Source organism: Equus przewalskii, chromosome 2 (assembly GCF_037783145.1).
Source record: "Equus przewalskii isolate Varuska chromosome 2, EquPr2, whole genome shotgun sequence".
NCBI classification, from domain to species: domain Eukaryota; kingdom Metazoa; phylum Chordata; class Mammalia; order Perissodactyla; family Equidae; genus Equus; species Equus przewalskii.
The window spans coordinates 119180111-119207408 of NC_091832.1; the positions used below are offsets into that span (position 1 = coordinate 119180111).

The 27298-nt window shown below is 43.9% G+C and overlaps 1 protein-coding gene across 1 annotated transcript in view; it reads right to left on the reverse strand.

Annotated features, from left to right (window-relative positions):
* Positions 1-27298, reverse strand: part of ARHGEF38 (Rho guanine nucleotide exchange factor 38) — a 120509-nt gene that overhangs the window by 86584 nt on the left and 6627 nt on the right. The window contains exon 3 of the mRNA XM_070611813.1: positions 2624-2811. Coding sequence (XP_070467914.1) covers positions 2624-2811 — 188 coding nt within the window. The remainder of the gene's footprint in view (positions 1-2623; positions 2812-27298) is intronic.

The window sequence follows — 27298 nt, forward strand, 5'->3', positions numbered from 1 at the left end:
TGGAAGCAACCTAGGTGCCCATCAAGGGTCGAATGGATAAAGAAGATGTGGTATTTATACACGATGGAATACTACTCAGCCATAAGAAATGGTGAAATCCGGCCATTTGTGACAACATGGATGAAACTTGATGGTATTTTGCTGAGTGAAATAAGTCAGAGGGAGAAAGTCAAATACCATATGATCTCACTGATAAGTAGAAGATAAAAACAACAACAAACAAACACATAGCATTGGAGATTGGATTGGTGGTTCCCATAGGGGAAGCGGGGAGGGGGGAGGGCAAAATGGGTGATTAGGCTCACATGTGAGGGGATGGACTATACTTAGTTTATGGATGGTGAACATGATGTAATCTACACAGAATTCGAAATATATTATGATGTACATATGAAAATAAATAAGTTAATTAATTAAAAAAAAAAGAAAGAAATTTCCAGACTCAGAAAGCTGCCAGTCACCCTCTGACTTGAGAAATGAGAGGAGTACCTGAGGGTACTAACAGAGCGTGTGGAACAGGACCGGCACATGCTAAGTACTCACGAGGGATAAACCCAAAGGTGACTTCCTGGAAGAGAAAATTCCAAGCGTGCTTGCCCACTTTTCTCTACACATCATCCTAAACCAAAGACAACTTTTATACAAAAGTCCGTCTTGACCTACACAGGTTTTCCATAACCTGTAGGCCAGATGCTTCTCTAACATTTCTGAGAAGCGTCCTGGGTTAGCTTCCGCGTGACTGAAGTCTTGGTAGGAAGATTTAGTCATGGATATCGGGACAACTGGCTACAATCTTTCTATAATCAGGAGGTACATGTTGAGATGCCAAACCCAGGATCCGTAAGGTTGGTTATATTTGATCACTGAAACGTGGCAAAAAATAATGAATAAGCCTTAAACAAGGTTAGAGGGCAAAAGACAAACTGAGAAAACTAGTTGCAACATGTGGGATGAAAAAAGACTATCCCTAATATAAAAAGAGGTTTTATAAAACAATAGGAAGAAGAAAAGTCGTGATTTTTTAATAAAGGGCAAAAGACATGAATATGAGTAGGAACTGAAAAGAATAGAAATGCCTAACGAATACATGATATTTGTCAGGAGGACTGAAAGGAACCCGGTCTTCTCTATAAAATCTGCGGCACTCAGCTTTAAGGACGGTGCAGAGAGGCAGCTCCTGGAGCTCTGTTCATAGGAAGGAAAATTGGAGTGATAGTGACTTTCTGGTTGTCAATTGGCAATTTTTAATCAAAGTTCTCTATATGCATGTCCTTTGACCTAGCAATTGCTTTCCTAGGAGTTTATTCCAAGGAGAGAAGTTGCCAACATCCAAAGTGTAAGGGTGTGTCGGCATCGGTAACAGTAGAAAAACGCTTGAAAGCGTTAGTGGTAATGAAAAGATCCATACAGCAGATTGCTGAATGAAACAAGCCTGTGACAAAATAGCATGTGCAGTTTTGATCCCATTTATGTAGAAATACGTGTGTGTTTCTGCGTGTATCTTTGTATATATGCATCCACACGGGTGTCTCAAAGGATGTTCCCAACCATGTGAACGGTGACGATCTGCCAGTGGAGGAATTTCTGGTCGTCTCCACTTTCTAGTCTCTGTTTTGTCTGTTGTTTGCATTGTGCATGGGGACCACCGCCCACCCTAGCGATTAGGCTATGGTCCTCCACCTGGAGCAGCCTTCACCTCCTTCACTCCCCTGCACCAATGTCCCGTTGGAAAGGTGTGCACGGACGGCTCTACTTGAAGGAGAGATGCCACTCTGTGCCCATGCCCCTCCCCTCTTCCCTGCTTCAGTGGTCTCGGCTGTACTAACACCGTCTGATATATTTTAATTTTTGCTTATTTATTTTTTATTGTCTGACACCTCCTCATCCCCCACCGGAAAATGAACCCCACGAGGGCCAGACTATTCTGTACTGACTGTAACCCCAGTGCTGGGGACCGTGCCAATCGCATGTCAGGCACCTATTAACTGTGTGTGAGTGAATGAAAATAACCGTGTGTGCGTGAATCAAACAATCTCTGTACTTTTATTCTAATTCCCTACAAGAAATTTCTTGAACAGGCCTTGATTAAAAAGGAGGAGAATGATTAACTTATGAACACTTCAAGCTTCACCTGGGGCCAGCCTTACAAAAATTTTTAGCTTACATTCAGGTTAATTTCTGGGTTGAATTTTACTTAGCTAAACTGTCAAAAGTTTAACTGAGCCCTCAATGTGGAAGAAAAATAACTTATTTTTCTCTTCTGAATCCTTGCTCATCTTTAAATCCAATTAAATGCTTTGCTCCTAAACTGCTGAAAACCTGTCACTCGCATTTTGCTACTGGTTCCCTGGGAATCCAAGAAGGGACACAGAAATTTCAAAGTGGCAAAACCTTTGAATTTCCTTTTCCCCATATTTAAAATACAATTTCCTTGGCCAGGCTGAGGGACACGAGAAGCATGGGTCTGATGATGCTTGTGTCGACCCAAGCTGGGGACCCAGAGAGCAGGCCCACGCCCCACCCCCCTGAGGCAGGTGCCATGTCTGATCGGCTTGGGGCTTGGATTCGCGGTGCTGGCGGTCTCATCTAGGATATGGTGGGAGGCCCTCCCAGAGGCATTTACCTGCTTACTTCTCAAGGGCTGAACCACTTCCCTCACGCACAGCTCCAGGTCGTTGAGGTAGTCCCTTTCCGTCTGTATCAGCTCCTTGATGATTTTCGACCGCTTTGCCATCATTCTCTGCATCTGGTGCTCTTCCTCCTGAGTTGGAGTCTCAGCCACAGAACCTCCGGCCTGGGGAGTCATCTTTTCTGTTAAATGAAAACATGGACACGTGAGGCATTCTGCTGAGGTTTCTGTTCCTTCGCTGCAAACAATGCCACTTACTGCAGGGTTCTTGTTATCAAGGAAAAGGGCTTAGAGCGTCTTCACGGTGTGTTCTTGGGAAGTGACGTGTGGTAGTTCCACGTAAGGCCAGACTCCTAACGAAACTGTGAGCAGAAGGGGATGTGAGCATGGACTACTTTTAGCAAGTAAGTTAGACCAGACCCAACTGTGGTGGCTTGTCTTTAAAATACCCCATTGCTACCATAATAGGCTATAAACCTGGACCTTAGGCTAGAGGTAAAATGTATAAAAACACAGTTCAGAACCCCTTCTGGACACATTAGCTTTTAAATCAAGGGAAGATTTTAATTAGTAAGTGGAACACATTCCAATTTCATTTGTCCCAATTATTAAAAGTAATTGCCCCTCATTCTCAGTGGGTGATACCCAAACTTCAGTGAGATGAAAGACCATTGCACACGATGGGATCTTTTTCTTTTCAGTTCACAATCAGAAGCCGTGAGGAGTAAGCTGGCGGTGGATTACATAAATTTCCACTGAGAGTTTTCCTGGCTCATCTTCAACACTATGCACGTCTTGTTATTTCAAAATTCTTGAACTGCCAAGTGGAGAATTTTAATTAAAAAGTCGCAGTGCGGAGACGTTGAAATGAATGGGAAGCCTCACTTGCAGCCAAGGTTTCATTTAAAGCATAAGGTAAGAAAGCTGAATATCTCCAAGAATGAGCTTCCCACAGCTATGCAAATTTTGGAAGCTATGAACTAAAGCCCAGACCATGAAATCAGAGCGGGGAGAGACATCAGGGCTGCGTGTGCGTGTCTGTGCGCACGAATGAATTCGCTGCAAGCTTGAAGTCATCACAAACTTAATTTTCATCTTGGTCTCTGCAGTTGCGGACATAGCTTTACTTCCTTTAAAGCTGACACGATTCTAGTCACTGACATGCGAGACATCTTCAATGCTGACGCCACTTCCTGAGAGTGTAGAGTTTTTGTAAATCCTGTAAAGAGTTTGTACAGAAAAAAGTGCACAGGTTACAATGGATAGAAGTGGAAATAAAGAGGGGATCTTCTCTCAGCTGACTCCAGAAACAAAGCTAAGACAACTGGTGCAGCATTACAGCAGGGGAGCTAATGCTTCCACGTAAGGAGACTGCCCAAGAACGTGAGAGAAGCGTCAAACGCAGGGAGCACTTCTCTCCCCGGTCCCCTCACTGCGGGACTGCAGGCGGAGGAGCAGTGGACAAACGTCTGCCGAGGATCCTGGGAAGGTAGCTCCAGCTCAGAAGGTGCACTCGATTGATCCTGGACAACCTGGACTTGCAGGGGGATACGCTTTTGGGCCGTTTGCCTGGTAGCTATCCTTCCTTCGTCAGGAAAGAAGACGCATTTGGCAAATGGCATCTGAGAGCACATGGTTTTATAAGGTTTGGGCCATTCAGTGCCAAAGAAGTCATCTATCCAAATTGCATAAGAAGAAAGAATCTAAACAAGGAGAGAGAATGAATGCATGAGGTGTTCTGCAGCCTGCAGATCTTAAACCATGTTATGAGAATTTTTGGATGCTTGCTGACTGGTGACATTTTTATTGGAGAGGAGAAGCCTGACTCTCAGCGCCCTGATTTGAAAGGAGGAGTTAAACGCAGGTGTCGTGACTGGAGCTATTCTGGACATGAGGAGGGAGGCAGGTCCCCGGTGAGGAGATGCAGCGAGCAGGCCGCATCCACAACCTGACCTGTGCCAGCCTCCTTGGGCTGCTCCTTCGGGGTGGGGGGCGGGTTGGGACACGGGGGGGTGGTGATGATGGAGGTCTCTTCTGGGATAGATGAAATGGCTCCCAGGAAGAAACCCCACCAGTAGAGAGTCGACAAACCAGTGCAGACAGCATCCCACGGTTAGTTAACATCACCTTGAAAACAAAGGGTGCTGTTGAAATCTGACCAACGTCTGCTTCTGTGAGTTCAAACCTTTGTGCCTTATAAAAGTAAGCTGTCAACTATTTGGGGGTCTACCAAGGAGAAGGGAGGCTTTCCTGACCGTTGGCGAAGGCACATCCTAAAATACATTCTCAGGTTCCTTGTAGGTGTAAATGCCAGCACTCAACTACTGTATCAACTTAACTTATTTCACAGGTTTTCTAGCTGCAATTTAAAATGCACAAGATCAGATTTTATCCAGTAAAAATTCCTTAGAATTCTAATGCTGCTCAACAACTGGTTCAGAACCGATCTGGGGGCCATGGCGGTTGAAATGAAGTGAGTCAAGACATTCGACTCCAGAAACTTCCCCTTCAGGTGTCAAAGTCTTCTCAGAGCATTGAGAGGTGAGCCACCTTGGGCGCTGTCTTTGTTTGCTCTGTCGCTCAAGTTTATTGCAGGAACAAAGACTCGACCGGCACCCCTTTCTGCTCGGGTCTCCAAACACTTCCTGTGTTCATGTCTTAAACCAACAGACTCTCCGTAATGCACTGTGGGCACACGTTTTATTTTTATAAGGTCCTTCTCTACCCTCAAGACTTGTATCTTTTACGTGTATTGTTTTTACATATAAAACTGTTGGTCACACATGAATATTACCAACATATACCACCCAAATCAGCAGTCAGTTATAATAATCTTTTATTTCTAAATAAAGCAACAGAGGAGCTAAGTATTTAGGAAAGAAGGAAAAATAGAGTTTTAAGAACAAAGATTTCCCGGTAGTTACCATAAACTAAAAGACTGTCAAAACTGAAGTGAAACTGAGGCTGAAAGGACGTTTAGATTGTTTTAACCAAAAGAAACCTGTGTCTGTGAAAACAGTCCCCTGTCACTGACTCCCCTGGCCCGTCCTCTGTGTCTTTCACCCTCAAGCTTCATTTCTTCATTTTTCCAGCAATGATGATGAGTTTTCCCTATTCTAACTGTAAATTTCATTGGCAACACTTGGAAATTCCCGGCCACAGAAGTTTATATAAAAGGAGGTTATTGCAGTGGGGAAAGGATGGTGAGCCTTAAGATCAGCTTTGCCACTCTCACGACGAGAACGTGGTGAACAAGTTAGGTACCCGCACGCGGCTTCAGTTTCCTCATCTGTAAAATGGGAATGAAAGCCATTGCAGTGTTATCATGAGGACTGGATCAGGTGATTAGAGGTGTGTGGAAGCTCCGTGGGGGTGTTTCAAACAATATAAATATTAGTTATTTCTGCAGACACAGAAATGATGGGGTTCCTCTCTCTGCACTCTCAAACCTTCCGCCCACCCAGGGCCAACAATTGTCCCATTATTTTATAGTTGTCAACTTGTCAAGGAAAATGCAAGTCTCTGCAGTGCATGGACAGCTTTGTTAGGATGGGAGAGGAAGAGGAGAAAGAATAGGGGCCTCTGCTCTGGGAGGAAAGTCAGGATGGAGCTGGGGTTTGGAATCCTGAGCAGCTTTGCCAGGCTGGGTGTGTGGATGAGAGATGGGGAGAGCCTGGCCTATCAGAGAGGCGGAATCACACCCAACAGTGAGAGTGTGGCCGGAGAGGACACCCAATGGTGAGAGTGTGGCCGGGGAGGACCGAAGACAGTCTTCCTCAAGGGCCAGGTCCGGCTTAGGGTCCATGTGCACTTTCTGCTTTGTTGTTGGTGCTGCTGCTGCTGCTGTTTGAGGGAGATTTTTAAGGATGGGTCATTGCTTTATTTTTTCCAAATTATAAAATATATATTGTAGGGGTAAGCACCTAGATCCTGGACCAGACGTCCAGACTCCACCTCTAACATTCATTAAGTCTGTGACCTTGGACAAGTTATTTAACTCTTCATGCATCAATTTCCTCATCTGTAAATTAAGGACAACATTAGGAGAATCTTATAAAGTTGTTGTGAAGATTAAATGAGTTAAAGTTTCTTAAACACAGCAGTGCCTTGCAGTATAGCAGATTTCGTGGAGATGTTTGGTATTATTATTAGATGCGATCTCTATTTATTAGCTATAATATAATAATTTTCACTGTATCATTAGCTGTATTCAGTTTAGTGTATAACCTTCCCAAAATATTTCCATGCACGGCCAAACATACATCCAGCAGTTAATCTTATTTGTCTTTAAAATAATGGGCTCATATGCACATTCTTCTGCAACTTCCTTTTTCAACTTTAAGAGCAGATAGTAGGTATCTTTTTTTAAGTACATTACATATATCTTTATTCTTTATAATAGCAGTATACTTGTCAGACACTGCTGCATTCCTGCCCAATATCTATTCCCTCATTTGCTTTTCACAAATTGTACCCTAAATAGATAAAAATACTCACTTCTTAGATTCTTTTTCAATCTATGGCCAAGGAGATGCCAGCAGAAATCTCTCATAGGGGTTTCTGGAGTTTGTGTCCTTCCTCCATCCTCCACTCCTCATGGTTGTTGCCTTCTTTGTCCTGCCTACAATGAGGATTGAGTCCTGGATGTGCAGTGGGCACGCCGGGACCATGCAGTGAGAGGCACGGGGTTGAGATCCACACTTGACGGACAGCAGCGTGGACAGATGCAAGGGTCTCCCTGCTCCAGACTGCCTGCACGGGACGCATGGGTCTCCATGTGTTAAGCCACATTTTTCTGTTGTTTAGCAAAGCACGTTTCTGTCTGATAGAGATTTTAGTATCTGGAAATTCAAGTGCTGCAAGTAACACTATGTAAAATGTGACAGTGGCCCAGAAGGGGAGGGACACAGGAGGATGCTTTGTCATCTGGATAGTTGGTAACCATTAGCGTGCAATGCAACATGTCCAGAAAATCTATATTTCTATATAACAAGGCATATAATTAGGGGAAATGGTAGAAAAAATACAAATGTTGGCATGTGCTAATTATTTCTTGCCACTTTTGGCAAAATGATACAAATGAGATGTGAACTGAAACCACAGCCAGTCAATCTATAAGGAGAGAGGGCAGAAAACACCTGGAAATATTCTGCTGGTGGCCTATGATCTCGATAGACTGAGACTCTTCAATTGGATTGAAAACGACAACAGCTTCCGCCCTCAGGGTGGAACCCAGGAGACAGCGTTAGAGGAGACGAGACCGGCATCTGGGCCTCCTGTTCTAGTGAGAGCTCTCCACTGCTGCAGGAGGGAGAGCGCCACTGCAGAGAACTTGAGGGTGCTGTCGGGAAGACTGCTACTGGCCTTTAGGCTGAGGGCATTCTACCAAGGCCACATCCTGCCTCAGCCGTTGGTCTCACTCGAGAGTCTCTGCTCACCTCCTCTTGCACTCTGCTTGCCTCAGCTGTTGGTCTCACTCAAGGGTCTCTGCTCACCTCCTCTTGCACTCTGCTTGCCTCAGCCGTTGGTCTCACTCGAGGGTCTCTGCTCACCTCCTCTTGCACTCTGCTTGCCTCAGCCGTTGGTCTCACTCGAGGGTCTCTGCTCACCTCCTCTTGCACTCTGCTTGGAGAGACTTCTGGGCTTTGGAGAATATCCCTGGACGTCAGCGTTCCTGACTTACATTTCCACTATGGTTGTGCTTTCTCCTGGTTTCTATAGTCTGGATACTTGCCCACCGGAGTAGGCAGAAGAATGGTCCCCCAGGATGTCCACATCATAATCCTCAGAAGGTGTGAATATGTAACCTAACAGCAAAGAGGCTTAGCAGATGCGATGAAGGTGACAGACTTTGAGATGGGGAGAGGGTCCTGGATTCTCCGGGTGGACCTGATCTAGTCACATTAGCTTAAAAGCAGAAGAGGACACAGGAGAGGTGAAGATCGAGAGAGACGCCACCCTCGCTGGCGTTGAAGAGGGAGGAAGGCGGCTGAGAGCTGAGGCACGCCCGTGGCCTTCGGAAGCTGAGAACGGCCTTTGGCTGGTAGCCAGCAAGGAAACAGGTGCCAACAACCTGAAAGACGAGGCGTGGATTCTCCCCTCCGACCTCCTGACGGGAGCACAGCTCCACAGACACCTCAATTTCGGCCTGTGAGACTCCAAGAGGGACTCAGCCACACGGGCTTCCACTGATGGAAACTGTGAGATGATACATTTGTGTATTTTAAACCAGTGAACTTGTGGCCATCTGTTACAGCAGCAATAGGAAACTAGTATCTCCACATACGCTAATCCCTGGAAGATCATGGCCACCATTTTCAGACTGCCCTTTATAAGAACATTGTACCTCATGCTTGTAAGAGTCCCTCCACCTCTCAGTGCTCCTCAGCGAATCTTGGGGGACTCCTAGTCCAAGAGTGCCCATGCCACTACAGCTGGAGCTTCCGCAAGGAATAAACATGAGAGAGGTTGTCAGTTGGAATTTATCTTTCAATATCTTCTTTTTTGCTGAGGAAAATTCATCCTGAGCTAACATCTGTCACCAATCTTCTTCTTTTTGCTTGAGGAAGATTCGCCCTAAGCTAATGTCTGTGCCAGTCTGCCTCTATTTTGCATGTGGGTCGCTGCCACTGCGTGGCCACTGACGAGTGGTGTAGCTCCACAGCCAGGAACTGAATTGGGGCAGGCGAAGAGGAGCATGCTGAACTTAACCACTAGGCCGCCAGGCCACCCCTCAGTATTGTTTTATGCCTTTGTTCAGTGTTTTGGTTTCCAGTACAGGCCAGAAAAATCACCCTTGGAAAGTAGGTGTAGGGTTGAACAGAAGTTTTCATTTACATAAACATTAAAAATAAACCACGTAGTCCTTGTGGTCTGAGGCACTATTGTCTTGAACTCAGTTCAATGGTTTACAAAAGCAGCCACACAACAGCTCAAGTGGCAGTGGTACTGAGGGTGGCGGCCCTTCTGGCCGTGGCAGTGACGACAATGAAGAGAAGGAATAAACAATGATGGAAAAAAACATGCCACTCCAGGTACATCTCACAAATTGTGAAAAAGGAATCCCAACCTGCCTGATAGAGATTCAGAGACATTTGGAAATACCAGATAAAACAGTTAAAAATATTTTAAATGAGTGAATGAGCCTTCAAAAATGTATAAGAAGTCCTCTGAGGCCAGGAGAGCAGACTTTAAGTGCAGTCCAGGGAACTGAGTGGAACTGAAACCACCAAATTTCCTGGAAGCGGCTGCAGACGCTGTGGGCCCAAGGATGTGAACTTTCTGCGTCCGCGATGAGAAGACAGAACATGCTGGAGGTTGGTTCTGAGCAGAGTCTCTGAGCATCAAGGAGCCTGATAGAGAAACAGTGTGAGCCAGAAGCAGAAAGGAAACCCCCACAGGAACAGGTGAACCAGCACAAACAATGCTCCAGAGGAAGAGACCTCGATGAAAACAGTGTGTCTCCGCCACGGCTCTGGGTGGTGATGGGAAAAAAGGGGGATTCCCTAATAATTCAGGGATACTGATTGATTCGCATACGGCTTTGGGGCCTGGATTCATTGGATGTTTAACAAATGATTATGAAGGACTTACCAGGAGCCTGGAAGTGTTCCAGGAGCTGGGGATACAGGAGTTTAAAAACATCAAAAAAGAAACCCCTCTCCTCAGGGAGCTTAAATTTTAGTGGAGGACAAGAACATAAATAAGTCACTTAGTATACAAAAAACTTACAAGTGGTATGGAGAAAAATAAAGCAATGAGGCTTCTAGGAAGTGCTCAAAAGTCGTGTGATTTTAAATAAGGTGGCGGAGAAGGTCTCAAATTAGGCAAAGATCTGAGAGGTGAGAGAGTGAGGCAGATAGCTGGGGTATGTGGTTGTCAGCGAGGAGCCAGCCAGCGGCGAGCAGTAAGGTGAGAATGCGCGTGGCCTGTGCGAGGATGAGGAAGGAGCTCGGCGTGGCTGAAGTCGGGTGGACAGGTGGGAGGCAGTGGGAGAGGAGGGAAGGCAAGCGCGTTGGAGGAGTGGGCAGCATGGCCGACATGGTGGGGTTTTGTAAGGGTTGAACATTTAGACGTCTTTATAGCGTTGCAGAAAAGGCGAAGGCACTGATGAGCCTCACATACTTTTCAGTTAAGAATGCATGTTAAAACTTCAAGGCCACAGTCAAAATAATAGAAACAGAATGTTAGTTTTCAAAACCAGTAGAGGCAGGAAGTAACCAGGAAGAAAAAAAGCAATTCAAAAGAAGAAAACAGAAAGAGGCGCAAACACAAGGGAGTGGATCCACAACTCGGAGCCGCGATATAAGTCACATGACCAGGTCACCAAACAGGGCTTAAAACAGGCGTGTGCTGTTGACAGCAGAGAGAGCATGAGCACAGAGAGAGTTTGAAAGTCAAAAGTGAGAAAGGGTACTGAGCAAATTGTAATTAACAGAAAGATGGCAAGGCTATTTTTATATCAGACAAAATACACTCGAAGGCTAGAACAAAGGTGGGCACTATGTAAAGACAAAGGGCTCATCAGGGAGATTTTGAGTGTATTGAACAACACAGTTTCACACACATGATGTAAAAAGTGAGGAGCTGTGAGCAGAATTTGACAAATCCTCCTGATAATGGCATTATTAACACAACTCAGGAACAGGCCGGTTAGGATGGAAAAATGTGTGCTTGACAAGGAGAGATTTCACATCCTTTAGGACACATGTAACCTTTATGAAAATACACCATATTCTAGGCCGTAAAGTTTCAAAGAATCAGTATGTAAGAACCGCAAATGCAATGCAATAAAGTTAGAAACAAATAACAAAAATAAAACTTAAAGGCTCATTTGTTTTGGAATTAAAAAAAAAAGACCTTCTAAATAACTAATGGGCCGTAGAAGAACTCACAAAAATTCATAGAAGATATTTATTCTGAAAGATAAGAAAAATATTACATACATGTGGAACGTAGCTAAAGCATTACTTACAGAAAATTTATAGCCTTAAATTCATAGATAAGACAAGAAATAAGACTGAAAATTTACGGGTTTTTTTTTTTTTTGTGAGGAAGACTGGGTGAGCTAACATCTGTCGCCAATCTTCCACATTTTGCTTGAGGAAGATTGTTGCTGAGCAAACATCTGTACCACTCTTCCTCTTTTTCATGTGGGATGCTGCCACAGCGTGGCTTGATGAGCAGTGCCAGGTCTGTACCTGGGATCCAAACCTGCAAACCCTGGGCCGCTAAAGCAGAGAGTGGGAACTTAATCACTACACCACTGGGCCAGCCCCTGACAATTAATGTTTTAAGAATCTAAAGAAGTTTTTTAAAAAAAGGGAACCACAAGAGGCCAAAAGAAAATAGAAGAAAGGAAATAAAGAACAAAACTTAATGAAATTGAATAGAACTTCAACTCAAGTTTCAAACAATTCCCACAGATACACTGCAAGGAACGCGAGGTCACAAAAATCCTAAAAGACACAAAGAAACAAGGTACCATGAGTCAGATACAGGAAAAAATAGCGCAATTATACCCACAAAGGCTTAAGATATTGGAATTATTAGAGATGTAAAAAAGGTGTATTTAATAAATTTTGTTTCTAAAGAAACCAAGAGTGGTTTGGAATTACAAGCAGGAAACAAGAGGCTGTAAAAATGACCACGTAGATTCTAAAAGAATGAACTGTAACTTTGAAAAATAATACTCAGAATAATTAAAATTTTAAAACTCAGAGGAACAAAAAACTCAAAGAAAGGTTAAAATAGTAAATTACACAAAGCTGAATTAGTGAATCAAGCCAAAGAAATTGTACAGAATGCAGCAGAGAGAGGAGAAGAGCTGTAAAACGTGTGACATAGGCTCGGCGACACTGAGAACTGAACGAGAAGTTCTGACAGATGCTTCAGTGGAGTTCCACAGAATGTAAGGAAGAGGCAATATTTGAAATGCCAATTGCTGGGGACTTTTCAGAATTTTTGAAAGACACTAATTGTCAGAATCAGAATTACAATGAATTCCAAACAAGATAGGTAAACTTAGAAAACCATACCTAGATATGATGTTTTGAAACTTCAATGCAATAAGGATGAATAGCGGATCTTAAGAGCAGGCAGTAAGAAAAGACAAATCACCTACAAAGGGATGATAATTAGACTCATGCCTGCCTTCACAACAGCAGTGACAGAAGCCAGGAGATAGCAGAATGATTCCTCCAGATGGCTGAGGGAAAACCACTTTCACCCCAGAACTGGTTGCCTAGCTAAACTTTCTCAAAAATGATGGTAAAGTAAACATTTTAGAAAATCAAGATCTTAGTTTACCACCCAAAAGTCCTCATTAAAAGTAATTCTAAAAGATGCACTTTACTCAGAGGGCAAATGGTCCCAAATGGGAAATTGAAATGCAAGAAGGAGTGGATGGATGTGAAGAAGGAAAGATAAATCATATGAAAGATTAATCCACGAAGAAGGACACCTGGACAGGTGGGGAGAAATCAGCAGGTACGAAGCAACACTCAAGGACAGAATGTTCTGGTCTTTCTAGTCCGGAAATAGTTAATTGCCTTTCACACTGAAAGGGAAACACGTTGTGAAAAGGAGCACACCTAAACACATTCTGGAGAAATTCCTGAATCCCAAGGATAAAAAAGCTCATAAGCTTCGTGAAAGAAAAAATTCAGGTGAGACTGACTTGGATTAAATTTCTGATGTGTGATGTTGGATGCTAGAAGACCCTGGGATGATGGATGAAGATTCTGGGGAAAAGATCTTGACCTTGGTGCCCTTGTTATTTATATTCCAGGTCAAAAGGCCACCATTTACAAGTACAGGAGAAGTTAGGAAGTACCACCCTTGTAATTTCTCTGGAAACATTACCTCATTAAGAATTCCAGTTACACGAAAACAGGACCAAACATCTCAGGACAGAGGGAGACGGCATACGTAAGAAGCATCTACAGACTCCCTCTCTCCAAACTCCTGATGAAAACATTCGACAAACAACAGGATCCTGCCTCACAGTTTGGAAATCTCAGTGCTTCGAGGTTAAGCGCTCTCTGGAGAGAGCAGGATGGTCAAAGGAGCTTAGAGCAGAGAGCAGAGACCAACCACTTGTCCTGCTGCCCCAGAGGGTCTGATGGAGCTCAAGGAAGGGGTTGAAGGTGAATAATCAGAGCTGGTGTTGATTAAGAGGACAAATGCAAGAGATACGCGAGAACTTCAGTAAGTACGAATGCAATGTGTGAAACATGCAAATAGAACAGAACCACACAAGGCCTTCTGGGCATGTTAAAATTTTTTTCCCCCAAATTAACACTTATAGTAATTGAAAAAAGCAGACGAAAAGTTTCAATGTCAGAAGCAAGTCATGTTTTAAAATTCAAGGTGGTTTTCATTTGGGTTTGGAGTGCAAGGCAATTTAAACAAAACAGAGCTTCTCTTCTTAAAAAAAAAAAAAGGCCTATGGGACTTTAAAAATCATCTAGAAAGAAAGCTTACGATGCAGAGTTGAGGTACAGGCAGAGTGAGCAGCAGGACCGAGTGCATCTTTGTTCCAGGTAGTGTGCTGGTGATGGAACGACCTTCACAGTTCACTATGTCCCCTGCCTCCCAGGCCCTTGGACTGCACGTCATGGACCACACACATGACTGATGCTCTTCAGCTTGGCCTCTTTCTACCACGCACCACATGTGTGCAGCATCAAATCTCCTGCAAAAATGTTATTTCAAGGTAACGTGTATAATAAAACGTTCCCTTGGTGTCACAGCAATATTGCTTCTCCTCTGACAGCATTGTTAGGACGATGTCTACGTGCACTGACTAATGCTCACCTGCCAATTCAAACAGGAGCCGATGTTGTGGATAGGAATAGTCACACACACCTTCTCACGCTTACGAAATACAAAGACCAAAGTGAGTTCTTGGTGGAATTGACTGTAAAACATCAAAAAATATTACTAAAGAAGCAGGAGCTGATCTTAAGACTGTGATTCTCATTTCAATAATTTTAATACTAATTTTTTCCTCTTATAAAAGGATATATCCTTTTCCCCCCTATTTTATTGTGGTAAAATATACATAAACATAAAATTTACCATGCTATTTTTAAGTGTGCAGTGCAGCAGCATCAGGTACTTTTCACGTGGTCGTGCAGCCATCAGCACCATCCACCATCCAGCTCCAGATCTTTTTCGCTTTCCCAAACTGAAAACCCGTCCCCATTAAACTCTTACTCTCACCCCCCCCCGCCCCCCTGCCCCCAGCCTCTGGCAACCGGCACTCTGCTTTTTGTCTCTAAGAATCTGGCCACTCTAGGAACCTCATGTAAGTGGAATCATAGAATATTTGTCCTTTTGTGACTGGATAATTTCACTGAGCATAATGTTTTCAAGGTTCATCCATGTTGTAGCACATGTTCAGAATTTCCTTCTTTTTTAAGGCTGAATAACATTTTATTGTATGTCTATACAACATTTTGTTTATAAATTATTTTTGATATTAAAGCATTATATGATATTGCTGCAATTATACTGATTCCAATGTGTTGTTCTGGCCTATAATGAGAGCAACTACGATCTAGTACCTATTATGTACAACTTTTTAAATATACATTACCTATAACTTCCTCACAACACTAAAGATGGGCTATGACTGATTTTAAAGACCAGTAAACTGATGACCGTGGACTTAACTAGAACTAACCAGGGCCTCAGAGCGCGGAAGAGCTGGGACGCACACCCCCTGTGCTGCCCCGGAAGGCTCGGCTCCGCCTCACTGCTCGTTCTGCTGTCGGGGCACACGTGTCACAGTCCTGTGCCAGACGGCAGACACGCGGTCCAGAGCTGGCCCTGACGCCCCCTAGGTGCGTGACCGGGGCCGAGTCGCTTGGCTTCCCGGAACTGCTCCAGCTGTGGAAGGAGAGCCAGAAGGGTGATGGTCCTGAGGACAGAGTGACATTCTGCAGTGCTCATCGTGCTCGACGTGGAGCCTGGCTCGTGGCACGCTTCACCCTCACCAAAACGCTGTGAGGCAGGCGTTTTATGCCCAACCTTTTGTTTACACACGAAGAAGCGGAAACACACAGAGGGTGAGGCCCAAGGTCAGGCCACAGGAAGTGGAGGCACACCGGAGCCGGTCTGGCTCCTAAACCTGCATTTCAGCCTCTGCCGACCGCTGGGAGGTTGTGAGAACTGAGATGAACCATGCGAGTTGCTGAACTCGGTGTCTGACACACAGACACTTCTCAGAAAACGTCAGTCATGAATTTTAGGGCCCTGACTCGCTTGCTATTTTTCTGTATCTGGTTCTGAATGGCTGCACCTGCTTTTCCTCTTTGTTCCCTTGGGAATGTTCCGAGGGCGGGAGGGGAGCTCCAGCCTCTGTCAGGAAGTGTCCCTCCTTGGCTCTGGACCTGCCCACGGAGCAAGCATGAAAGGCAAGGCTTCTACAAGTCCATTCAACAGCAGGCCGAGGTGCACTCCTGGTCCTCAGGCTGGATTCAGGGGTTCATGGGATGGGGGGGTTGGTGGGTGGTGCTGTTGGCATAACATAAACGCCTGAATTTTAAAAATCTGATTCTCTCCATTCACCCTGAAGCTGAATCGCCAATGCAAACAAGTTTCTGAGAAATTCACTGAAAATGTTGTGCTTCTCTAGAGAGTAGAACCCGCAAGAGGACAACTAAAATAGGACATGTGTTCTGCTAAAGGACACAGCTCGTGGCTGCTTTTGAACCATGCGAGTTGCTGAACTCTAGCCCTTATTTATTTGAAGTCCCTAGTTGGTATTATGTATTTATGACTACTAATAAATAATCATGGGTTTTGATTTCCAGAATTATATTGAAATCTCACCTACCTCTTAATAAAGAAGAGTTGGAGCTAATATTTTCATAGACCAGCTTAAAGTTGTGCTTCATGTTAACAACCCCACACCCCCAAGACCAGACCCAGCAACACTCAGTCAACACACTCGCTGAGCAGCCTGCAGTCGCTTCACTGGAGAACACGGGATAATATGACACAAGAACCTGGCCCTGAGCTAAGTCATAATTTCATCTCAACCACAAATACATTTACTATTAAACAAAAACCAAAAAGAATCAGAATTTGAAGGTGTTAGCAATTTTATGAATTCTGTAGTTTTCAAAGAAACCTTGTATCTAATTTAATATCAATTTTTAAAATTATGTATTGGGTTTGAGCTGGTACTAGCTTTATGTTGGGTGTACAATGGTGAATAAAGCAACAGTCCTTTCTGTCAAGAAATGCATCATCTAGAGGTGAAGATATGTTATTAAGTTCAGAGGACACACCAGCACTTTCCATTCTCTCCCTAAAACACACCAGCTGAGGCCTGTGCCCTCGTCCACTAATGATTGTCGTGTTTTCCAAGAATTAGTTGTGTTCAACTGCTAACTTGAAATCTGCTTTAATGCTTCGAAATGATTTGATAAAGTCAAGTTGGCAAAATATTGCTGCTATATTAGGAGCCGAATGAAACAGCTGTGGAAGATTGAAGAAACAATCATTCTAGAAAGATTTTGCAAACAAACTGCTGTGTAATTGAAGACATCATTACCACCGACTGTGACCCGTGTTGCACACAGCACAGCCTGGCGGTCCCGCCTGCTGGAGAAGTGACACAGATGGGATCCGGAGAACAGCTCAGGTCTGGAAGGGGAAGGGCCCTGAGTGCAGGGAGCAGTGTGTCCAAAGCCTTAGCAGCAAAAAAAGGATTTGAACAAAGCCGAGTGTGGCCAAGGAGTTATGAGTCTAGAGGAATTATCAGGACTCAGATCTTGAAGCCCTCATGAAGGAATCTGGAATTTTTAGAACAATGGGAGATCAATGAGGAAGTTTTCAACAAGTGAGTGACGCGTGATCAGATTCTCTTTGCAAGATCACTCTGGCCTCAGCGGAACCAGATTTCTGGGAAGAGGGTGGACAGCAAGCCTGAGGGCAGGTGCGGTGGCCGTGATCCCGGGTCGAGTCCTAGGGGAGAGGTGGAGGCAGTTAAGATTTGTCTAGCTGCCAAGAGGACAGAGAACTAGACAGATGAAGAGAAACTTAGGAGATAAAATTGGCTTGAACAGTCAGTATCGAGGGCAAAGGAGAGGACAGTCAAAGCTGTCACTCAGATTTCTGATGGTTAATGGGGTAGTGGAGCCATTTAAAGAAAGAGAGAGCAACAGGAAAGAGCAGGTAGGTCTACCTCATTCCATCTTGTTATAGAGAAAAGGGGGCTAGTTTCTAGTGAGGGTAGGTCTTTAACCTTAAGTAACAGAAATTGAGCTCAGATCGTCCTACCATCACACCCTCTCCACCCACCTCTGCAGCCGCCTTACTGCCCATATAGTGTAAACACACCTGTAAATCTATGTAGGGTTTTATTCCAGACAGATCATTACTAAACCCCCAGATATGATTATAAATGTCCTTTCATCCCTCTCTGCGCCCTCCTCAACCCAAAAAAACCTTGGCTTAGCATTGCATTGAACCATTCTGACTTAAGTTTCACACAGTAAAATCCTTTATCCGTTTCAGTGGAAAGATGAATGGAGCAGGCCTTCTGTGAAGCAGGATGAAAATAATTGCATGTCAGATGGCTTTTGGAGAGGAGCCGGTGAGTATTAAGGGAAAATGTGATGGAGCGGACCCTCGGCTGCTCTGAACTTGAGAGCTCAAACACTGGGGCAGGATATATCTCATCCTCCTGTGAAGGGCGTGTGATTTATTTCCTCTGACTGCTAATTGCTGCAGAAAGTAGAGAAGTGATTTTCAACAAGGAATCCAACAAAGCTTACCTGGCTCGAAAAATACTTGGCGGCATTGGTTTGAATTTACAGGCTCCTGCGCTGATCAGCAGTGCAGCCAAAACAATTAGGAGCGAAATAAATCGGTACTTAATGGAAATATCTGTATTTAAAGTCGTTAACAAGAGGAGATGAGTGAACGAGGACAAATTTTAAGCCCTGAATAGAAAGGAAAATTTACTTGGTAAAGTCCTCTCTATTCAATTTTTCTGTTGTGATTGTTCTATTGTGGAGAATGCAAAATTTCGAGTGGATAAGAAATACTGATTTTATCCATCTGTTCATTCATTCAACAAGTATTTATTGAGTGCTGGTTGTGCTGTGCATTGCTCTAGATCAGGGGTTCTCCACTGGCAGTTCTGCTCCCCACCCCGCCCAGGGATATTTGACGATGTCTGGAGTCGTTTTTGGTTGTCAAGGTAGGGGGGTGGGGGCCACTGGTACTTAGTGGATGGAGGTGAGAGAGGCTGCTAATATTCTATGGTGCACAGGACAGTGCCCTGCAATAAAGAATTATCTAGCCCAAAATGTCAGCAGTGCCAATGTTGAGAAATCCTGCTCCAGATGCTGGCCATACAGCAGTGAGAAACAGAGGAAACTAAGCTCTTAGGAAACTTATACATTAACGACAGGAGAGAAACAATAACCCAATTAATAAAGAAATACATAGCATGCCAGAGAGTGATAAGGCAACACGAGGGTGGTGGGTAGTGGTTACTATTGTGTGGAAGGAAGTCATGGGAGGCCCATTAATAAGGTGATTTTTGTTTGTTTTTGGGTTTTTTTTTGAGGAAGAATAGCCCTGAGCTAACATCTGCTGCCAATCCTTCTCTTTTTGCTGAGGAAGACCAGCCCTGAGCTAACATCCGTACCCATCTTCCTCTACTTTATATGTGGGACGCCTACCACAGCATGGCTTTTGCCAAGCAGTGCCATGCCCACACCCAGGATCCGAACCAGCGAACCCCAGGCCGCCGAAGTGGAACATGTGAACTTAACTGCTGTGCCACCGGGCCGGCCCTAGAGAGAAGCAGGCCTGGCCTCTCCACCCACTTGACCGTTGGATTGAGGCTGATCCCATCGCTGTCTTCTTTAAAAAAAATGTCAGTTTGTCAATTGTGCATGAATTTAGGGTAAAGATAATTTTAAGGTAATTTGTGGACAAATTATCTGAGTGTCACTGCTTTTTCTCCTCTTTTTATTGCCAAAACCTTTATGCTGGCTTAGATATAGGAGTGCACCATTCTCCATTTTTTTGTATATTTTAGACAAATGAGAAACAGGGTTGGATTTCTTACAACTAATTGAAACAGACTCTTTTAATTCAGCTTGATCAGGTATAGCAGGCCACAGACTCCAAAGACCAATCAGAGAGCGTTGAGCCACACACCGACGCGTACAAATGTGGTGCACAGCAGTGTGTGTTGCAGAAGCACATGGGATACACAGCGAGTGTGTGAACAGACGTACCACACGTCATGTGGTCTGAGGACAGGAAAAGTCGTCCCATTTGAACACAAACATGGTCAATGATGTTTTGAAAATAAGGTCAAATTGTGGTTTGAGTGTTTTGTTTGGTATGATTATTTTTGTTATTAATTTGTACACACTTATAAGAACATACGGCAAAAAAGATACTGGACTTGAGCTTTTCTGATAGGTTTATCCCAATCCCAAATCTAATCTGATTAACGATTCATTGAAAGAAAATTTTAATTACAGTTATATGTTTCTTATACTCTACATACAAAAAATCAAATACATAAAAAAAATTTGCTTGCAACTGCAGTATAATGAGGCTTCAGTTTTGACAGAGAAATGGTGGCTTTGTTTTATAATAATCCATTCATTAAAAGAAATCTAATTTCACATATTAATTTAATATTTCACTTCTTCTCATAAATGCTCAGAACAAAAACACAAAAGCACCCTATGGGAATGTAATTGCACTATTTTAAAAATATTCAGCTAAGTTTTGAATATTTTAAAAACAGTGGCACCATCGTAACATCATGACAATCCTCAGTGTCTGATTGGTGTGGCCTTAACAAGCAAGTCAAATTCTAGGAGAGTATTTTCAGAAATGCTATTTCAATTTTTAGATGTATAGATTAGAGTAACAAAGAAAAGGAGAAAATCGCTACTTACAATCTTTCCTTAGCCCAGAACAAAAACAATTTAATCTCTTTATCCATATCTGGTTATCAAAATGTGAGGTTCCATTCTGAAGGATAGCCCAAGGTCGTCCAGCACGTTTCCTATGCCCTTGCTAATGTGGGGAGAACTGGAAAGGGTGATCCAACAGAACACAACATAGAGAAGAGAACTATGACCAAAAAATGGATCAAGAATTCCCTCGTCTGAGTCAGTCCAGACCCAGAACCTGTGACAGTTAAGCCAGAGAAGGGATCAGGGCCTCTGTGAAGGACCCACCACGGGGAAGTCCTACTTTACCCACTCAGGGTATTCATCGCACAGCTGCCATGCCACCCACTTACCATGTATTCATTCGCTCACTTACTCGACCACACAATTACTGAGCACAAGTCAGCCTTTTCCTAGGTCCTGAAGATGCAAATGTTCCTATCCTCGAGAAGTTCGACCAAGTGAAAGAGACACCAGCATGTGAGTAATGAGCACGAGAAAGGCACAGAGGATGTGACACACAAGTGTCCTTTGGGTTTAACGACTCAGCAGGATGGCCCTGAAAAGCTGAGCAGGAGTTTATTAAGCAACCAGGGTGATGGTGAGCACTCCTGACTGAGCGAACACACATCAAGACACGCCATCCAAGAAAAACTGTCCCTCAGGCCAGGGACGGGCATGCAAAGGTGGAGTCAGGCTGTAAGAGGCCTCAGAGCCATTTTAATGTTAGAACCTGGGGTCTCTAAATTGTATTTTTTTTATTATGGTAAAATATGCATAACGTAAAATTTACCACGTTAACTATTTTTGAGTATACAGCTTAGCTGCATTAAGTACATTCACATTGTTGTGCAACCATCACCATCATCCATCGCCAGAACTTTTTCATCTTCCCAAAAAAACTCTGTCCCCATTAGCCATTAACTCCTGACTCTCCTTTCCCCAGCCTGTGGCAACCACTAGTCCAGTTTCTGTCTCTATGAATTTGACTGTAGGGACCTCATGGAAGTGGAATCATGCAGTATTTGTCTTTCTGTGTCTGGCTGATTTCACTCAGCGTGATGTCCTCAAGTTTCATCCATGTTGTAGCATGTGTTGGTATTTCATCCCACACTGTTCTGATCATGGACCTCCAACACATGTAGGGTATTAATGTATCTGTACATTATGAGGAAGACTCAAAAACAAATACTTTCAAAGGATAAGACTGAAAAATAATCTTCTATTTTCTTTTCATAACGGATTGTCTTGAAGAGCCCCCTTGGCTACCCGTCCTTCTCTTTGGAGCCCACTGCTGTAGGACATGGAAAGACAGGAGCACAAGCAGAGGAGCAATACGGTTTGACCCCCGGACCCAGCTTTTCCAGAGACACCCTCCTCCTGCTGTGTGCTCTGCTGTTAGTGATGAGGAGGAGTTTAAAGACTAAATAATTCAAATTGTCACATTTGTATTTTTTGAGAGGAATATTCTAGTGAATCTAGGAAGGCTACACCTCAGTCATTGCAGTTTTATGTCGTTCTGACTGCCATCTGCATGAGATATTTTGTTGAAAAGCAGGAAATAATGCAGCTACTGAAACACACTTGTGGGTCACTGTTTACTTCAAGACTGTGGGTGAGCGTACTGGCAGAACTTAAGGGTTTCTTGACGTTTTCTAGTATTGTTTAAAATTTTATGCAAATGGGGGCCGGCCTGGTGGCGCAGCAGTTAAGTGCGCACATTCCGCTTCTCGGCTGCCCAGGGTTTGCCAGTTCAGATCCCGGGTGCAGACAGTGCACGGCTCGGCAAAAGCCATGCTGTGGTAGGCGACCCATGTATAAAGTAGAGGAAGATGGGCATGGATGTTACTTCAGGGCCAGTCTTCCTCAGCAAAAAGAGGAGGATTGGCAACAGATGTTAGCTCAGGGCTGATCTTCCTCAAAAAAAGAAATTTTATGAAAATGAGTTGATTCCTTAAAATAAACCACACAACAGTTACTGCTACTAAAAACTAATGTGATAGTGATGGAGACTGAGTGTTGGTTGAAAAAGCATGGACCTTGGAACCAAGTGGACCCCAGGACAGCTCTGTCTTCACCACTTCCTAGCTGTGTGACTGCTGGGCAGATCCTATCCCTCTCTTAACCTTGGCTTTATCATCTGTAAATATACGACGGTGACTTTATCATCTGTAAATATATAACAATGACTTCATCATCTGTAAATATATGACAGTCACTTTATCATCTGTAAATATATGACAATGACTTCTTTTAATTTTTGTTTGTTTTTTGGACCTTGCCAGGATCCTATATTGTCAGAATCTGCTCAGGACACTAGCTTCTTTGCAAAGTTGTTAAGAGCGTGAAATGACACAATGCATCCACATGCCTCGTATGCATGCTCAGTTGATGTTAGTAGCATCTTTTTCGTTTATGACCCCCAAACAGGAAAACCAGTTATCACCCTGTCCATGTACTAGGACATGTTTGATACTTCTGTCTGGAAAAAAATCCCAAATCCAAAAATCAAATCGGATTTCCATGTCTCGAATTTTGACATTTTAGAGGTACAATTAAGTTCTTTCTCATCACAATTCCTATATTGCTTTATTTGTGTCTCTAATATAATAATAACCACTAATGTGTGGTGGATGCTGTGATGAGCTGACCAGTTTCCCTTCAGGAATAAAAGACTTTTGTCCAGCTGCTGGGAGGGCCACAGCAGACAGGTTCTCGTCAGGAATCGTCACAGGTGAGAGCACCTCTCAAGTTACACCCCCTCCCAAGGTGGCCTCATTCAATAACTTGAGGGCCCAGGTCCTTCACGCCACTAGGACAATGCTAAAGGAGCATCTCGTCTTCAGAACTCACCTAAGAGTTGGCTCAGGCTTCCACTGAGACCGTATCACAGCTCAACCTCTCCTCTGCCCCCAATCCTGCGCCCTTCCCTTCTCTTCCCCCGGTGGTGGTCACAAGGACACTCCCTAATAACCTCTTGCACCTGATCTCCAGCTCAGAATCTGCAACCCAGGAGCCCAACCTGCAACCACATCTCAGGCACTTTTCAAAATGCTGCAGCAGTGGGTTCACTGCCCGCCTCACTGGATGGGTGGGCTTTGCTTCTGAGTTACTTTATTTTCTCAGGATCTAGTCAATACCTGGCGCACAGAACACCTAGCAAATGCTTGTTGTGTAAGTTCATTAAAACTGAGGCCTCATTTTATTTGGCCAAGAAACTCTTTCTATTTTCTTGTTTAATAAAAGTTATTCTCTCTCTTTACAGAAAAAAGAATCTAGAGCAGTTAACCCCAGAGTTGACTCCAATTGCGTAGTAAGGAAATGGGAATGACAGGATTGTAAAAGCAAACATACCAATCATAAGGATCAATATAGTTATAATTGGTCATTGAGTACGTGGTCAATGAGCTGAGCATCTACTCTATACCCGGCACTGCTTAAGTGCTGAAATAAGACTAAGTGTCTACCTCCAAGGAGGATTATATTCAAATGGAAGAGGGGGCACAGATAGAACAGACTAGCCTAGTCTCGGAGAGCTGTGAAGGGGCAGGAAGGGATCAGAACATACCACCCAAAAATATCCACTTGGCACATTGATGCTTCTGAGCTGAAGGCAGTTGATGAACAGCAGGTGCAGGAAGGGTCCTCTGCCCTCGCTCTTTCTGCCTAAAATCAAGATGCAAACTTCCTGTGACACCCTCCTTGTATCAGGAAGAGGAGCATATACTTATCACCCGAGATGGGGCGTTGACATCAAGCTGAGTCTGTAAAGCAAACCTCACTAAACCCTGACCAGTGAGTTTCCCCCACGTTTCTAGTCACTTGCCCACAGTTTCACACCCCTAGCCAAATGCCATTTTCCTTTGTCTTATCACATCTCCACAATTTATCACTCTTTGTCAAAATGGTACGTAAGCCCCTGGGTCTAACTGTTTCTTTGGGATTTTCACTTCTTCTATGAAACCCTCCATTCCGTTTAGAATATTAACATTAAATAAATTGTACATGCTTTTTCTCCTGTTAATCTGTCTTCTGTCAGTTCAATCACAGGTCCCAGGCACAGAAGCTAAGAGGATAAAGGAAAAGTCTTTCCTCCCCTATACCTCGTTAGGTAGGATGCTCAGGGAAGGACTCTCCAAGAAGGTAAGCAGAGACCTCGATGATGGGAATCCACACTTGCAGAGATTTGGGGGGAAGAAACTTTTAGGCAGAGAAAACAGCTAATATAAAGGCCAAGAAGTAGGTACAAATTTGACTCTAAGCTCCAGACAGTTAAATACAGTAAATTGCTTGTTTTTATCTGGGAGGGAGATACGTTCTAATTCTTAAAGATAGCTAAAGTTTTTCCTGGAATAAAACTAGATGGCACTGAGAGAGGTAAACAATATCTTCATCAACCATTTCACAACACACAGAAGCAGAAGACTGTGTTGGCTTCTTGTAGTGACATTAGAGACCTAACATTAAGAAGCATTCAGGAAAGAATTTCTGGGAGGGGCTACCGCGCGTCACCGTGCTTAGAGCATAGGCAGATGGCAGGACCTTTCTTTAAGGAAGAGCTGGGTGTCAGAGAGTCCAGATCATGTCCCCACCAAGGGCCTTGGTGCGGTATCCTCGAGCATTTGTTTATCCTCTGATTCACTAATCAAGAAAGAAATTGTTCAGAACAACGTGGGACAAAGCCTTTTAATCATAACACTCTATTTTCCTGCTGTGTTTCAGACTCACAATTTAGGCTGACTTCACAGAATTCTATTGAGATATCCCCTACCCAAATAAAGAGCTGCTTGTTTCCAGTGTGAAATTCCATTCTTTTCATTTGCGAATGCAGACACTACACCACCACCTCCCCTACCCACCCCCATTGCTATAGAATAGGGTTTTCAGTTTTTTGGATGTATATTAAATTTTGTTGAGATGCAAATAAATAAGCGACAACTGGTATAAAATTAAAGAAATAGTGTCAAAGTATTCAAGGAAGTGGGAGATGGAGATTTTGAAGCTATTACTATCGGGAAACCTTGCTTAGCCTGACTTTGTAATTTTCTTTCCTGGCAATTAAAAAGAACATTTATCAAACAGCAACATGCTGGCAGAGGAATGTCACAATAATTCCAACGAGAAACGTGCGTTCCAAAGTGAAGACTTTAGCCGGCTTTATCACAGGGGCAGAGGCATGACTGCATCACAGAACATCTCCTGCAGCCCTGGAACCGCTCTGACTTCTTGTTACCAACGAGCCACGCAGACAAGACACCTGCCGAGTCAGTGAATTAGATGCACTCTTGTCGATCCAAATAGTCCAGAATCAATGGATAAGTCCAAACTGGGGTGAGTTTATTCTGAGCCAGGTTTGAGAACTATAGCCTCGCACCTTCTCTCCCCAAAGACGTGGGGAGTACAGAGTGGCTATATACCGTCTTGGAACAAAGAGCACGTGTCACATATGACAAGAATGTACTTTTACAACAGTCACAGGATTGCTTTGCTGGCAGACAGGTGAGTGGTCACAAGGTGAGCACAACAGGTTGGTAATTAATCCTTAGTTTTTAGGAAGAAATGCTTGTGCTTAAAGGAAAGCTGATATGGGGGAAGATACATCCCTATCTATAGGGCATCATTCTTGCCTTTGGGGCCTAGTAAATGTTTAAAGCAGGTGTACTAGGTGTGTTCCATAGGCCACGTCAGGACCTTTGGAAAAACAAGGTCAGGGTGAATTAGTTTTACACCAAATGGCTTCCTCGTATGCTCCAGTCTATCCTATTGCTTGTCATTTATTCATCACTATTTTGCAAGTATTTAAAGCACCTGCGTTCAAACCAAGCTCTATCTCCTGAAGGGGCTCAGGAGCTGCCACCCCAAAGCGCTCTGCTTTGGAATATTGATTATTTCGAGCAGAAGACACTTGAAAAACAGCACATGCAGCGAGAGGCTTCTTCTTTGTCCTAAATCCCCCACCGGGAGTGGCATCAGCCAGGGAACAGGGAGTCTCGTCACAGGAGGGGACACTGCAGTTGGCACCACCGGCAGACAAACTTTGTCACAAAGCACCACACCTCCCATCCCTTCTTGTGAGCCATCTTCTCTAAATGCCTCAGTCTCCCCAAAGAGGCCTGCCTTCCCCACCTTTCCCCTATCAAGATGGTAGATGAGCTCTCACATCTTATCTTTTTTGGGGTCTTCACTTTTTTTTCTGTGATGCCTGGGTCTGTAATATTAAAAATTAGTACGCTTGTATACTTTTTCTCCTGTAAGCTGCCTGTGGTTGTTTATTTCGTAGACCCAGCTATCGAACGTAGGAGGGAGAGGCAAAGTCTTTCCCCCCTTTTACACCCGTTTTTCAACTATAAGCCAGAACTGAAAAGGCATTGGGATTAAGTAATGTGTGAAAGCCCCTGGTGAGCACAGTTCCTGGCAGGTGACAGTCACGCCATCTCTCCCTTCCCTCCTCTTCCCTCTCACTGTCCACAGCCCAGAGGAGAAGCAGGGCGTATCCTGGGCGTAGAGTACAGCCGAAAACCGCCCCTAAGCAGCCTCCCTGGGGGCCCGGAGCGCGTGTACAAGCAGAGGCTGGCATCTTGTGCCTACATGTTAAAAAGTTATAAATCAGGTGGGAAAATTGTGAAATAAAATATGCTCTATCCTTCTATCTTGATGACTCTACCGTCACAACAATCTGGAAGGCCAAGTCCAAATTTAAGTTTCTCAGATCCTCAGAGTTTCA